We start from the raw sequence: 13,851 nt of genomic DNA on the forward strand, positions 1-13,851 counted from the left end.
TGGAGGGAGAGTCGTGTGTAGGTAGGTAGACAGTGTATATACAGTTCAGTAACTCTTCTCAGTGTAAGAACACAATGGGGTCCTTCATCTGTTGTGAGCCTGGATACCGCTTGGAGGGAGAGTCGTGTGTAGGTAGGTAGACAGTGTATATACAGTTCAGTAACTCTTTTCAGTGTAAGAACACAATGGGGTCCTTCATCTGTTGTGAGCCTGGATACCGCTTGGAGGGAGAGTTGTGTGTAGGTAGGTAGACAGTGTATATACAGTTCAGTAACTCTTTTCAGTGTAAGAACACAATGGGGTCCTTCATCTGTTGTGAGCCTGGATACTGCTTGGAGGGAGGGTTGTGTGTAGGTAGGTAGACAGTGTATATACAGTTCAGTAACTCTTCTCAGTGTAAGAACACGATGGGGTCCTTCATCTGTTGTGAGCCTGGATACTGCTTGGAGGGAGAGTGTACATAGTTATACTGAGGATAGTCATCTGTGATAATGTTCAGCTTATCTCATCGTAAAAAGAAGATAAGATGAGATTTAAAATGTACCCCACAAATGAAAAAACACATTTTGTATTGCTTATGTGAACTGTGAACTATATATAGAGGCATGCTATTTGAAATTTAATACATCTTGGAGTTCATGTTGAAATGGTTTGCTCCTGAACACAAATATTGTGAACTGTATATATATATAGAGAGAGAGAGAGGCGTGCTTTTTGAAATTCAATACATCTTGGAGTTCATGTTGAAATGGTTTGCTTCTGAAAGAGGCGTGCTTTTTGAAATTCAATACATCTTGGAGTTCATGTTGAAATGGTTTGCTCCTGAACAATATTCATGTGAACTAGGTGATTAGCTAGTTTTTTACTGCACAGCAGCAGTAAGCTGTTCCTGACTTCACATCCACCTAATGAAATATTATATTGATTATTATGTTCCTTAAGTGTTTATACTTTGCGGCGAGAGTGGAGAGTTCTGTGATGCTATCAATGGTGGCTGTGACAACAATACCGATGGATACTCCTGCAGATGTAACTTGGGGTATACGCTGTATACGGAAAATGGCACCATGGGGTACTACATTCCTGCTGTTGAAACTGGGCTGCGAGTTAATGACACACTTCATCTCAACCACACATGTGTCCGTAAGTAGAAGCATACACCTCCAAGAGGTGTTAAGTTTAACGCTCCAGAGTAGAGCCTAACAAGGAGGACATATATTTGTGAATGTTGCATTGTGGCTTAAATGGGTGAAAATGTCAGTTGTTTGCAACTTGTTTTTGTAAAATCCTGACTAATGTCTTTGACCTAATGGTTTTTATATTTGTGCTAGCTTCAGTTGCCTCTCAAGAAACAGTCATCCTTGATGAAAGACTTTCTCGTGTTCAGATATTAGGAAAATGGTCTGAAATATGTAATTGTGATATGTTGGATATTAACTTATACTCTTAAATAAGCTGGTTTTATTATCTTTAATGTTTCATATCCAATCCAGAATAAGCTTAAATGATCAAAGAATAAAAGAACTCTGTTGAGTGCATTGATTATCTGCCACACCTAAGTCAGTACCCTGTTATGATATGGATCTCGGGTCCAAGTGAGGGTACCAGTGAGTTCCCTTATCTAACTGGCGTGCTGGTTTGCTTGGGGGAATTAACTCAGCAAAGAGTCCGAAGTCACAAGAAGCTAATTACAATTTTATTTACAAGAGATGGAGTAACAAGGGTGGCCACAGAGAGTCGGTACAACCCTCTGGACTGAGGGCTAGAGCTGACCTGTGTTGGGAGTCTAAACCCTACTGATGGACAAATGAAGTTGGAGACTATTTAACTACAATTTAAACAATACAAAGATTCTGATTTGCTGACTGATACAAAAATGGGTGTAACCTACAATAGCCAATGAAATACAGAATAAACAAAATGGGGTGTGTCCTACCATTACAACTTCAGTGACCAGACAAGGGGAGTACTTAATCTTTTAATCCTATTATCTAAGTGACATTAATCTTGTTGGCACATTTACTGGATGCTTAATTGCTTACTCTGGGCTGGATCTTTAACGACCCTTAACTGGTGTTTGCATAATGACCTTAACTGGTGTTTGCATAATGACCTTAACTGGTGTTTGCATAATGTTATTTTACTGTAGGTGATGGCATGTTTACCTCATCAAAGCAGTTTATTAACCTGTCTAGACATTACCCTTGTCTTAGTGAATGGTTTGTCTTACAGTGGTGTTCTGATTACCTCAGGCTAGGATTTTAACTATGAAATTGTGTGGTCATAACTTATACCTTTTTCAATAGAATGTCTGTGAGATAAGCTTTACTACTTTTGAGAGGAGTCTTGTCTAAGCTATTACTGATACATGATGAAACTAATATTCTATATTCATATTTTCCTAATATTTGAATGCTAATATATTGCTTGTACTGGTTACAATTTATAATGAATTTTGGTATGAATTATCATTTCATGATAACCCCCTAGAGACATCTAGGGAACAATTTCAATCTTTTCAGTGTTGGTTGGAATTCTGATAAATAGTATTAAGTCTTTAAACAATGTCACTGGGTTTTGAGTACTCCTGAACATACCAGCATCAGAATTATTTGGGTGTGGTAAGATCTCAATGTCCTTTCAGCCTTGCAGTTGTATTTTGTGCTTAATGAGCTGAAATGTTGCTATTTGAAACACCTATAAAAGAGTCAGTGCTTGGAATAGCATTAGAATAGCACACTCACATCTGAAACCAGCTGTTCATCACCTTGATTGTCCTGCCCCATACAGGGAACAGGTGCCCGTATCCACCCACAGATGGGTTCAGGGTTATACAGAACCCCCAAGATGTGTACTATGAGGGTGACAGTGTGGTGTATGACTGCTACCCTGGGTACAGTCTGCAGGGTACGGGATCTGTGATGTGTACTGGTGGTGTCTGGAGTACTGCTTTCCCAGCATGCAACGGTGAGTGAACATGAGTGGCCTTGACTTTATAAACAATTACGTATGTGATATAAAGAATGGGATTTGAGGTTAGATTCAGTTTTAAACAATTAAAGATAACCGTGTGTCAGTTTATTAAATAACATTATAAAGGATGGTGACATCTCACCTTGATGTACCCAAATGGAATGACCTTTTTATGTTAAATATTCTTGGTGTGTAGGAGCATGTGAGAAGCAGTGAACTTTGCTTTGAACTGACTTCCAGTTTTCTAAAACCCATTTCATTTGCAACAGACATTAAGGTGTAAGGTATATGGATGTAATCATTTCAGGTGTTTTTTGGTTTTTATTGTTCCAGTGATAACTTGCCCTTTCGATGATGTTAGTGGGTTTCAAAACCCAGTTCAGTTTGACAAAACTTCAGCCATAGTCTTTGGGGACACTCTGAACATGACTTGCAATGTGTTCGGAGCCCAGACTCAACGGCAACGTGTGTGTGTTTACGATCATGTCACTGGCAACTACAGCTTGCAAGGAGACAGCTATGCTTGTGAAGGTAAGGGAGATATTCCAGTAGATATTTGAGATTAATATTGATTTTTGGGAAAATGTAGGAAATGTATCAAAAGTTGGTTTTATGAAAAAAAACCCCAAACATTTGCAATAGGTGGCTCATATAGAGGGAAGGATAAACTCTCTCATAGTGTAATGTATATTACTCTAGCAAATATGCCTTATATATTCTGGCCATGATCACAATTAAAGTAACGTTTGTTTTCAGCCTGTGTTTGTTGGTAGAGGTTTTTAATGTGATGTCAGAGTCATTGATTTCATTGATGCATGTCTCTGTTCCTGATGCATGAAGAGATGACACATATGGATCACAGGATTTTCTGGTCTCATTTAGTTACAAAATGGATGATCAAGTAGCCTCAATATTCCTCAGGGTGGCATGTTTCAGCCCAGTAATAACCTCAATAGATACTGATGGTTTGACGTTGACCATTTCAGTGATAACATGTCCTGCCCCCCAGCTAGCTCCAAGTGGAGTCCTCCAAGAAGTGGGTACTTCCTTCAATGTGTCTTGTCAGCCTTACTATATATACCATAACGTCGGGATGTCTGCCAGTAACGATACCACTGTTACCTGTGGGCAGGATGGCAGGTGGGGCTACGGAGATCTGCACTGTGTTGGTGAGAAGGGACGAAAACAGTCATGTTGTATCGAGAGTATTTTCTATATGGCCTAGTGCCATGAGTAGTTGATTTATATGAATTCGTAAACTGAAAACAACAACTTTGCCATTAGTAGAGAAATCTGAAAATGTTGTTGCGTTAAAAAAACCTGATTACACCTATTTACCCAAGTACACAGCAAATGCCTGTATGTATTTTTTATGTAACATCGAAGTTCCGTTGGTATCCTCAAAACAGATTCGTCCGATAAGAGTTTTCAGGCTGCATGCAGCACAGAGATTACATCTTCTTTGCTGTAACTCACATTTGATGGTATGAACCTATACATGTTTATTTGTCATCATTCACTTGATGGTCAGTTAATGAATTTTTAACAGGTATAATTAGTGGTAACACCACTCAGATTACTCAACAAAGGTTCCCATTTGGCATTTCTCCTGACTGGAGTAAATACTCAACATTATAAATTAAGGTCTGTAGCGGCAAATGTATTGTATGTTATGTAATATGTGCATGTAAGTGATGCAAGAGGGTTTATCAGCTGACTTACAAAAACAAACATTGATCAAAGGATTAACCGATAACACACTGATTGATTAATTACTTCCACAGCGGATTTGTCAAAAAGGCAGTGTTTATGTATGTAGATTTACTAATTTATTGTGACTACACACTGTCATAAAGTGCAACTGTAAAAACAACATCCTCCCTTCAAAGAATTAACCACCATTGCCTTGATTGATTGATTGTAAGACACACGACACAGAGCAGGATTATTTACCAGCTGCAGATGTTATTTTCCTGTCCTAATAGTTTTTTACCGTTTCTACAACTGGCAGATGATTAACCTTCAAAGTGTTTCATTTGTTTTCATAATACATTTGTAATGAAGTAAAAATGACTTCACCTAAGCTGATCTGTCTATGATTAAACGCTCAGTTGTGCATACGGCTGCACAGCAGAAGTCACGAACCAGTCACAAATTCTGGGATATCGTCATGGGAGAACAACAATAACAAAAAGGAACAACAAGTCCACGGAAATTGCTCCGCATCAGTGCCCCTTTAAAGCCTGGTAGGACAAAATAAAAACAACAATGATTTATGAATTCTTTTCCTTACTCAACATGTCACATTACAAAAAGGGTGAGGTAATTATGCTCTCTCAAGAATCTGTTACATTTTAACAAAGTGGCAAGTGGTCTATACTGGTCACTAACGTTTGTCAGCATACAGGATGTGCTTGTGAGGTGTACATTCAGTGTGCAGATCATTGTGTGTCATGCATGTACTTTGTCTCATGAGCCACAACGGATGTTGTTAAATGCTTCCAAGAATATTGCCACAAATGCTAGAGCTATGATTCTGAAAATAGTCACAGTTTCCTGAGGAGTCGATGGATGTGTCTTCACATGACATTTAGGAACTGGACAGATTACTTTGAACCTGATCCAACTCAATGTTCAAATTAATGTTTAAGTACTTTTAACCTGGGCAAAATTCACCTGTTATTCAGTTTAGCTACCAGTACACCCAATTTCTGGTATTAGCGAGAGTATCACAGCTTGTCAGTCAATAAAAACAATGAAAAGAATTCTATTGTCAATAGAGATATTGTTAGAAACGTTCCTGAAGCTTTTACAATTTGAAACATGTAGCAAGTTCTCCTCTATGTTCAGAAATGGCCTGCAACCATCCCATCATGCCTGTGGGAGTTGTCATCGACAGCATCAGCAACTACACCTATGACTCCAACATCACCTTCAGCTGCCAGTGGCCAGGGTACCAGATCAACGGGTCTTCCTTTGCTAAGTGTGTGCAGTCTGAGTTGGGAGGATCTCTCAACTGGAATGAGTCTGTGCCTACTTGCATAGGTATGTCTTTAGATCTTCTTCACTGAAAATCTGTTTTGAATGTAACTAATTTTAACATTTACCACTTATCCTGTACCAGAAAAATGTCAGCTAAATGCTATTTCTGGTGCCTGAGCCTGAGAGTGTCAGTACACAAAACAAGTTAGGCACCAAGAGATTCTATGTCATTTATACAGTTAAAGTGTTATGAAATGTTTAGTATAATAATGTTGATTACTAATTTTTGTAATTGATAACATTTTCAGCATGAAGGTGCCAAAATCAGATAGCAATTATTGTTTAAAACTAAATTTCGAAACAGATCTGAGCAGTTCATAGGGATTGATGTATGCTTTGCAGCATGTGTTCAATGTCTGGCACCCAAATATATGTTGACATCGAGTAGTCAGATTGTTAGAATAAGCTCTCTTTTAAACTTTGGTTGAGCTTTTCGCTGTAGAAACTGATATTAGAATAAGGTGACAATTGCACTTAACTTCTATTCCCTGTTCCCCAGATGTAGAGGCACCCACCTTCCTCTCCTGTCCTGTGGGTGGTTTGGTGAACGTGACCCTGTACCAGACAGACATATTCCCTGTCCCCAGGGCACTGGACAATTCTGGTGCTGTAGCAGCTGTGACAGTGTCACCCCCCTACTTCCATCCCTCCTGGGCTGTCACCAGTGACATGAATGTTACCTACACTGCCACTGACTACACTGGCAACAGTGCTGTGTGTGAGATCTCTGTCAGGATTAAAGGTAGGATGACCTACTGATTCTTGGTACCCGAAAGTCAAGAACCAAGATTTTATTCAGTGATTTATTCAGTATTAAAATTTAGCCTCTGGTCTAAAGTACATATGGAAAGAATACAAGTGTTACTGTTGCAGAATGTTGACAAATACAGGTGGCAGTGACCAATGCAGTGTGTGTAGTCTGAGTGTTCACAAATGGTCATGGATGGGTAATTTTACGAGGGCTTCAAATATTTAGTTAAATAGTTATCTCCCTTTAAGGCAATTTGTAATACATAGGTGAGAGGTACAGCATATAACTATGAGGCATTCACCAAAGTATGATTTGCAGCATTTTCAGAACATCGTCATACAAAATTTTATGTTGAATATTTTTAAAATTGGTTATTAAATTGAGGAGGGTCCTATCAAAAGTTGTCAATGCCATGAAAATGTTCTCTTGTCTTTGATCATTGTGAAATCACTGATTTTGCATAGCATTTATGAAAAACACGAAAACAAATTATATGTAGTTCTTCTTTGTTTTAATCTTTCACAATGCTCAACATGTCTGTTGGATGCCCTAAGCCCAGGATGCTGTAATTACAAAATATATGTTTCATTTTTTCCAATATTTACATTTTGTCCGGGATTGTAAAGTCAGTTTATGTCTGAGCCTTGTTTTGAGCTTTGTTGGTGAAAAAGTGAATATTCATCACTACAATTCAGCTATAGTCTGGTGATCTGTACATGATCAAGTCTGGACCAGATTGTCCAGTGATTAAAATCATGAGTATCAGTCTATCCATTTGGGACATTATGACATGTGTCAACGTAGTCAGTGAGCCTGAGTGAGTGCTGAGGCACTATTTCCTGACCCGGCACAGTCATTCATGTGTCCTTGATGTTTCCTGTACAACTGATTCAGCACCAGTAACCTCACTGTTTCTTCTCTCACTCCCTCACTTGTTCAATCATTCTGTCACTCCCTCCATCCCTGGTCTGGTTCAGATGAGGAGCCTCCGTCCATCAGGTGCCTCGGATCCAGATATGAAGCTGTGGATGTCAACCGAACCATCACCTTTGGTGACTCTGATGTCAACGCAACTGACAACAGTGGCATGCTTCAAGTCACCTTTGCCCCACAGGCCATCCATATCTCTCTCAACAACATTGGTGAAAGCGTTGTAGTCAAGGCAACAGCCACCGATGGGGAAGGCAATGAACAGAGTTGTTCATTTCAAGTTGTTGTTGTCGGTATGTAATAACATGCCTAATAAACTGAAATTTTAGTACACATGTATGTCTTAAAATATTTCAGAGTTTTTGTTCTATGAGAGTCCATGGATGATGTTGATCAAGTAAGATGTCTGTCAGTGTTGATGTCTAAGACTTTGTAGAAGGAATAATCCTAACACTATACATTTATGACGACTGTGTGTTTTCCATTGCTCTAACATGCATTCAAAGCATATATCTATGCCGAAATGAACAGGAATGATGACAATGAAGAATAGATTCCTACTTCCACTTTCATTCAGGGAGGTAAACACTGATATCATGGCATACCCTCTCTTCATGAAGCACTTTCATTCTGGGAGGTATACTAGTTGAGAAATCCAAACTGGCTTCGGTAAACAGACTGAATGATGGTTGTTTTTGTGATTCAGCCAAGACCTGTCACCCAGAATACCTGTCCCATCCTGTGAATGGTCAGAAAGCATGTAGAGACACAGGGGGAGGTTACCAGTGCAACTTTACTTGTGACCCTGGCTTCTTCTTCTTTGAAGATTATCCTAACAGTACATACGTCACAGAGTGTCAAACAAATGGGGACTGGAACACAACGTATGTTCCAGTTTGTGGAGGTGAGTTACTTCTAGATCATGTTTGTGTGGTGAGTTATAACTGACTAGACAGAAGACGATGTTTGTGGAGGTGAGCTACTTATAGATGGACAGAAAGAAGATCATGTTTGTGGAGGTGAGTTAGTTCTGAATGATCAAGTAAAGGATCCAGTTTGTAGAGGTTAGTTAGGTATAGTTAACCATACAGAGGATCATGTTTGATGGTGGGTACGGTTCGAAAGCTCTGAACACCAACAGTATCACTGTATCATGTCAAGAGTGTATTCAGATTTTTAAGAAGCAATTTTATTGGATAAAGATTGGCATGTTATAGTGTAACTGATCCATGGCGTTGAACCTCTGACCTTCTTCTCTTTTGTGTCTACTACTTGATCGTTTACAAAATAGGGGCATCCAATCAAACCTACAAGACATCACCATCCTGTGTATATGGCTCTGTGTGATTGCTACCTTCATCAGAAGGTTTTCTTGTTGTAAATGATACTTTCTTGAATATTTTTCACCTGTGTGTTTCAGCTCCGGGACTTATAAACTGGGAACTGAGACTGAAGGCTGTGTTCCAGGAAAGTCCGCTGGTGCCCATGTCACCAGAGTGCCAGACAACTTATGTCAGAGATTCCAGAATTAAACTGCAAGAACTATTTCTTGTGTTATCAGATGTATGTAATAAATCTGGCTTGAGTCCTGACAATATCAACCACACATACACTGGTCACAGCTATATAACTGACACTCATCAGGTAAAGTTCACTTTCCTAATTACATACTGATAACCAATGTCCCATACCTTTACCTAGTGATGAATCAAATCTTATGTCATTTCACCAGAATGATAAACAAATGCCTTCGACATATATTGCATGTTAGGAAACAGATGCATATAAATGGTGTACACACTTTGTAAATCGTAAATATGACTTCAGACACCAAAATGCTTCTTTGGGCATTCAAATGTGATAAGTGGAATTGTATTTATCGAGTATATGTTACCTAAGAATACAAATTGACACTATATTTAATCAGAGTCTGTATGAATAGAACCAGTGCATGTCTAGTAGTAAAATGGGGAGAGTGAAACTTGAAATTGTTAACATCTTGAGTTGCTCTGCCACTGTGGCTAAAACATTTACTACACGTCTTGATAGTTTGAGTTGGATTTCATAATAGGTATTTTTCTGTCTAGGAAATCTCTTCTTGCATCATATTCTTGCAGCTGACATTTGATATTGCACTGGAACTTCTCCCAGACCGTCCCTTCAAGTCTGACTACAATACCTGTGTTGAAGTCATCATTGATCAGTTTCCTCATCTGGCAGCAGAAGTGTTTAAAGTGCCAGCAAATGCATCATCTCCCTGTCCTGTGATAAGACCAAGCACAGGACCCAGTGTCAGCAGCGTAACTTGTAATGGGAGAGGGGAGATACGGGAGATCAACGGGGAAACGATCTGCAGTGAGTATCAGTCTGTGTTGATTATGTAATGTCACACTCAGCAGTACTGCAGCAGTATGTGGTAAGTATGCATGTATAGTAAATTACATGATATATTATTATCAATAAGTATAATGATATACAGGATAATGTATAATGTCGACAGGTATAAAATTCTGAAAAAATAAAACAAATAAAGAATATGTATGTGAGACACCAGCCAGCCTTGTGTGAAAATGAACTTTTTTCAGAAAGTGGTTGAGAATTAGATCACGGTGACTGAATCCTGCTTTGTAATTTTTGCTATTACCAAAGAATGACTTCTGGGCCAGGTTGACCTACTTTTAATGAATAACATATCTTATTGTGACGTTTAACACACCTGGTGCGTATGAAGTTTGGCATGGTCTCATTGGTAGTCCAGGAGAAAGTTTGGACATAATGGTGTTTATATATCCACTGCTGCTAGTGATTCCTTTCTAATGTGTATGCTGAGTTGCACATGCGTCTCCATTTTGGAGCAGATGAAACCATGAAGCACTGTTATAAATGTGTTACTGATGCTGCAGATGTGTGTCCCCCTGGAACCTCATACAACTCCACCGGTCATTGCCAGCTGTGTCAACCTGGGTCCTATCAGAATGTGTCTGGACAAAGCATGTGTACACCTTGTCCACTAGAGACCTGGACAGATGGTACTGGCAAAACGTCAGAATCAGACTGTATCAGTAAGTTTGTATAACTTGTATATTTTATCTGTGGTGGCAACAGCATTTCCTTTGAAACACAGACCTTCCAATCTGTTTACCCAATTTAGAGTATGAACGTGATAAGTTTCAAATGTCTGCAGAGTTTACTACCCTTTCCACAGTCCACTTTAGAAGATACTAATGTACAAATACTCAAGCAGAAACATGACATTTCCGAATCATTGCATAGAAAGTGATAACTGCAAGGATCACAAAAATCAAGTGCACAAAGTTTTCAAAACTGTTCCCCCCTATCTTTCGCACACCTCATTCTAATGTTGGTTGGACAGTCCCTTCCCGTTTACCTGTAAAATTATACTGGACTTTCAAGGTTCAATACTCGACTTTCAAGGTTCAATACTCGACTTTCAAGGTTCAATGCTTCCTCCAAAACTGTTGATAATTACCAAATTTTGTAGTGACAAGAATCGTGTTGATGTAATCATAAACTCTCAAAATGTATTGGCATATTTTTCAATTTAATTAGCTTGAATTCATCTTTTTTCTGACTGCAGGATAGGTTTTATACATATCCATTGTTTCCGATGAATCTTAAATGTTGCAGGTGTGTGTCCGGGGGAGCTGATATCGGACACTGGACTTCCCCCTTGCCGAGAATGTCCTCCCAACACCTACAAGAACAGTAGTACCCACTGTACGGCATGTGCTGAGGACACCATCTTTGTTGGGCTGGATAATCCATTACTGGCAGATTGTAAAGGTGAGACAGATGCTATGTGATTGAAATTGTGATCTGTTACTCAATGCAGTACAGCTTTCCAGGGAAATCTTACACAAGTTTCACAAAAGTTTGAATCAGGTGAAGTTTCAAATGACTCATTGGATGTTTCATTACATATGAGCATAACCTTCCGAACGGTACAATAGATTTCTGCATATTAAAAACTAGTTATAATCAGGCAGTTCTGAATGGAACAAAGCAATGTCTGCTTCATTATGTTGTGTATATGTTTGAGTGTCTGCCAGATCTTCACACAAGGTGTTTTCAACATAGATCAGACTGATTGTGAAATATTCCCTAGACTGTGCCTTCATGTACTCATTTGTACTGTTTGTATTTGTATTAGGGATTAAGAACAAAAGTGAAGCCTTACTTGGTGACTGTCTTTATGACTGTTTAGCAGACAGGCATAGGCAGATTGCACCATAATGAATAACTGTATCAAGTGAACTTTGATTTATTCTTATGCATTTGATGTTTGAAGTCAGTGTTAGTGAATGCTTTTATCTTGAGCTTGAAAATTTGTCAGTGACTATGTATCATTTGTTTTTGCAATGTGTTATCAAAATTTTGTAATGTGAGATATTGTCATTTGTGCTTGTGAGTTGTGCTTGTGTTTTGTGTCAGTCCATCAGGCTATATGTGCTTATGGTGTGTGTCAGACCATCAGGCTATATATGCTTGTGGTGTGTGTCAGACCATCAGGCTATGTTTGCTTGTGGTGTGTGTCAGACCATCAGGCTATATGTGCTTGTGGTGTGTGTCAGACCATCAGGCTATATGTGCTTGTGGTGTGTGTCAGACCATCAGGCTATATGTGCTTGTGGTGTGTGTCAGACCATCAGGCTATATGTGCTTGTGGTGTGTGTCAGTCCATCAGGCTATATGTACTTGTGGTGTGTGTCAGACCATCGGGCTATATGTGCTTGTGGTGTGTGTCAGACCATCAGGCTATATGTGCTTGTGGTGTGTGTCAGTCCATCAGGCTATATGTGCTTGTGGCGTGTGTCAGACCATCAGGCTATATGTGCTTGTGGTGTGTGTCAGTCCATTAGGCTGTATGTACTTGTGGCGTGTGTCAGACCATCAGGCTGTATGTACTTGTGGCGTGTGTCAGACCATCAGGCTATATGTGCTTGTGGTGTGTGTCAGACCATCAGGCTATATTTGCTTGTGGTGTGTGTCAGACCATCAGGCTATATGTGCTTGTGGTGTGTGTCAGACCATCAGGCTATATGTACTTGTGGTGTATGTCAGACCATCAGGCTATATGTACTTGTGGTGTGTGTCAGACCATCAGGCTATATGTGCTTGTGGTGTGTGTCAGTCCATTAGGCTATATGTACTTGTGGTGTGTGTCAGACCATCAGGCTATATTTGCTTGTGGTGTGTGTCAGACCATCAGGCTATATGTACTTGTGGTGTGTGTCAGACCATCAGGCTATATGTGCTTGTGGTGTGTGTCAGACCATCAGGCTATATGTACTTGTGGTGTGTGTCAGACCATCAGGCTATATGTGCTTGTGGTGTGTGTCAGTCCATTAGGCTGTATGTATTTGTGGTGTGTGTCAGACCATCAGGCTATATGTGCTTGTGGTGTATGTCAGACCATCAGGCTATATATGCTTGTGGTGTGTGTCAGACCATCAGGCTATATTTGCTTGTGGTGTGTGTCAGACCATCAGGCTATATGTGCTTGTGGCGTGTGTCAGACCATCAGGCTATATGTACTTGTGGCGTATGTCAGACCATCAGGCTATATGTGCTTGTGGTGTGTGTCAGACCATTAGGCTATATGTGCTTGTGGTGTGTGTCAGTCCATTAGGCTGTATGTATTTGTGGTGTGTGTCAGACCATCAGGCTATATGTGCTTGTGGTGTATGTCAGACCATCAGGCTATATTTGCTTGTGGTGTGTGTCAGACCATCAGGCTATATGTACTTGTGGTGTGTGTCAGACCATCAGGCTATATGTGCTTGTGGCGTGTGTCAGACCATCAGGCTATATGTACTTGTGGTGTGTGTCAGACCATCAGGCTATATGTGCTTGTGGTGTGTGTCAGTCCATTAGGCTGTATGTATTTGTGGTGTGTGTCAGACCATCAGGCTATATGTGCTTGTGGTGTATGTCAGACCATCAGGCTATATATGCTTGTGGTGTGTGTCAGACCATCAGGCTATATTTGCTTGTGGTGTGTGTCAGACCATCAGGCTATATGTGCTTGTGGCGTGTGTCAGACCATCAGGCTATATGTACTTGTGGCGTATGTCAGACCATCAGGCTATATGTGCTTGTGGTGTGTGTCAGACCATTAGGCTATATTTGCTTGT

The 13,851-nt window shown here is 39.8% G+C and overlaps 1 protein-coding gene across 1 annotated transcript in view; it reads left to right on the plus strand.

Moving 5' to 3' along the window:
• The window catches only part of LOC137284017 (uncharacterized), a 132,435-nt gene that overhangs the window by 55,064 nt on the left and 63,520 nt on the right, over positions 1 to 13,851 (plus strand). The window contains exons 20-31 of the mRNA XM_067815679.1: positions 943 to 1,143; positions 2,791 to 2,907; positions 3,307 to 3,504; positions 3,960 to 4,142; positions 5,824 to 6,018; positions 6,515 to 6,757; positions 7,744 to 7,989; positions 8,403 to 8,600; positions 9,117 to 9,208; positions 9,814 to 10,051; positions 10,600 to 10,758; positions 11,345 to 11,500. Coding sequence (XP_067671780.1) covers positions 943 to 1,143; positions 2,791 to 2,907; positions 3,307 to 3,504; positions 3,960 to 4,142; positions 5,824 to 6,018; positions 6,515 to 6,757; positions 7,744 to 7,989; positions 8,403 to 8,600; positions 9,117 to 9,208; positions 9,814 to 10,051; positions 10,600 to 10,758; positions 11,345 to 11,500 — 2,226 coding nt within the window. The remainder of the gene's footprint in view (positions 1 to 942; positions 1,144 to 2,790; positions 2,908 to 3,306; positions 3,505 to 3,959; positions 4,143 to 5,823; positions 6,019 to 6,514; positions 6,758 to 7,743; positions 7,990 to 8,402; positions 8,601 to 9,116; positions 9,209 to 9,813; positions 10,052 to 10,599; positions 10,759 to 11,344; positions 11,501 to 13,851) is intronic.

The sequence above is a fragment of the Haliotis asinina genome, chromosome 5 (assembly GCF_037392515.1).
Source record: "Haliotis asinina isolate JCU_RB_2024 chromosome 5, JCU_Hal_asi_v2, whole genome shotgun sequence".
In the NCBI taxonomy this organism is placed as follows: domain Eukaryota; kingdom Metazoa; phylum Mollusca; class Gastropoda; order Lepetellida; family Haliotidae; genus Haliotis; species Haliotis asinina.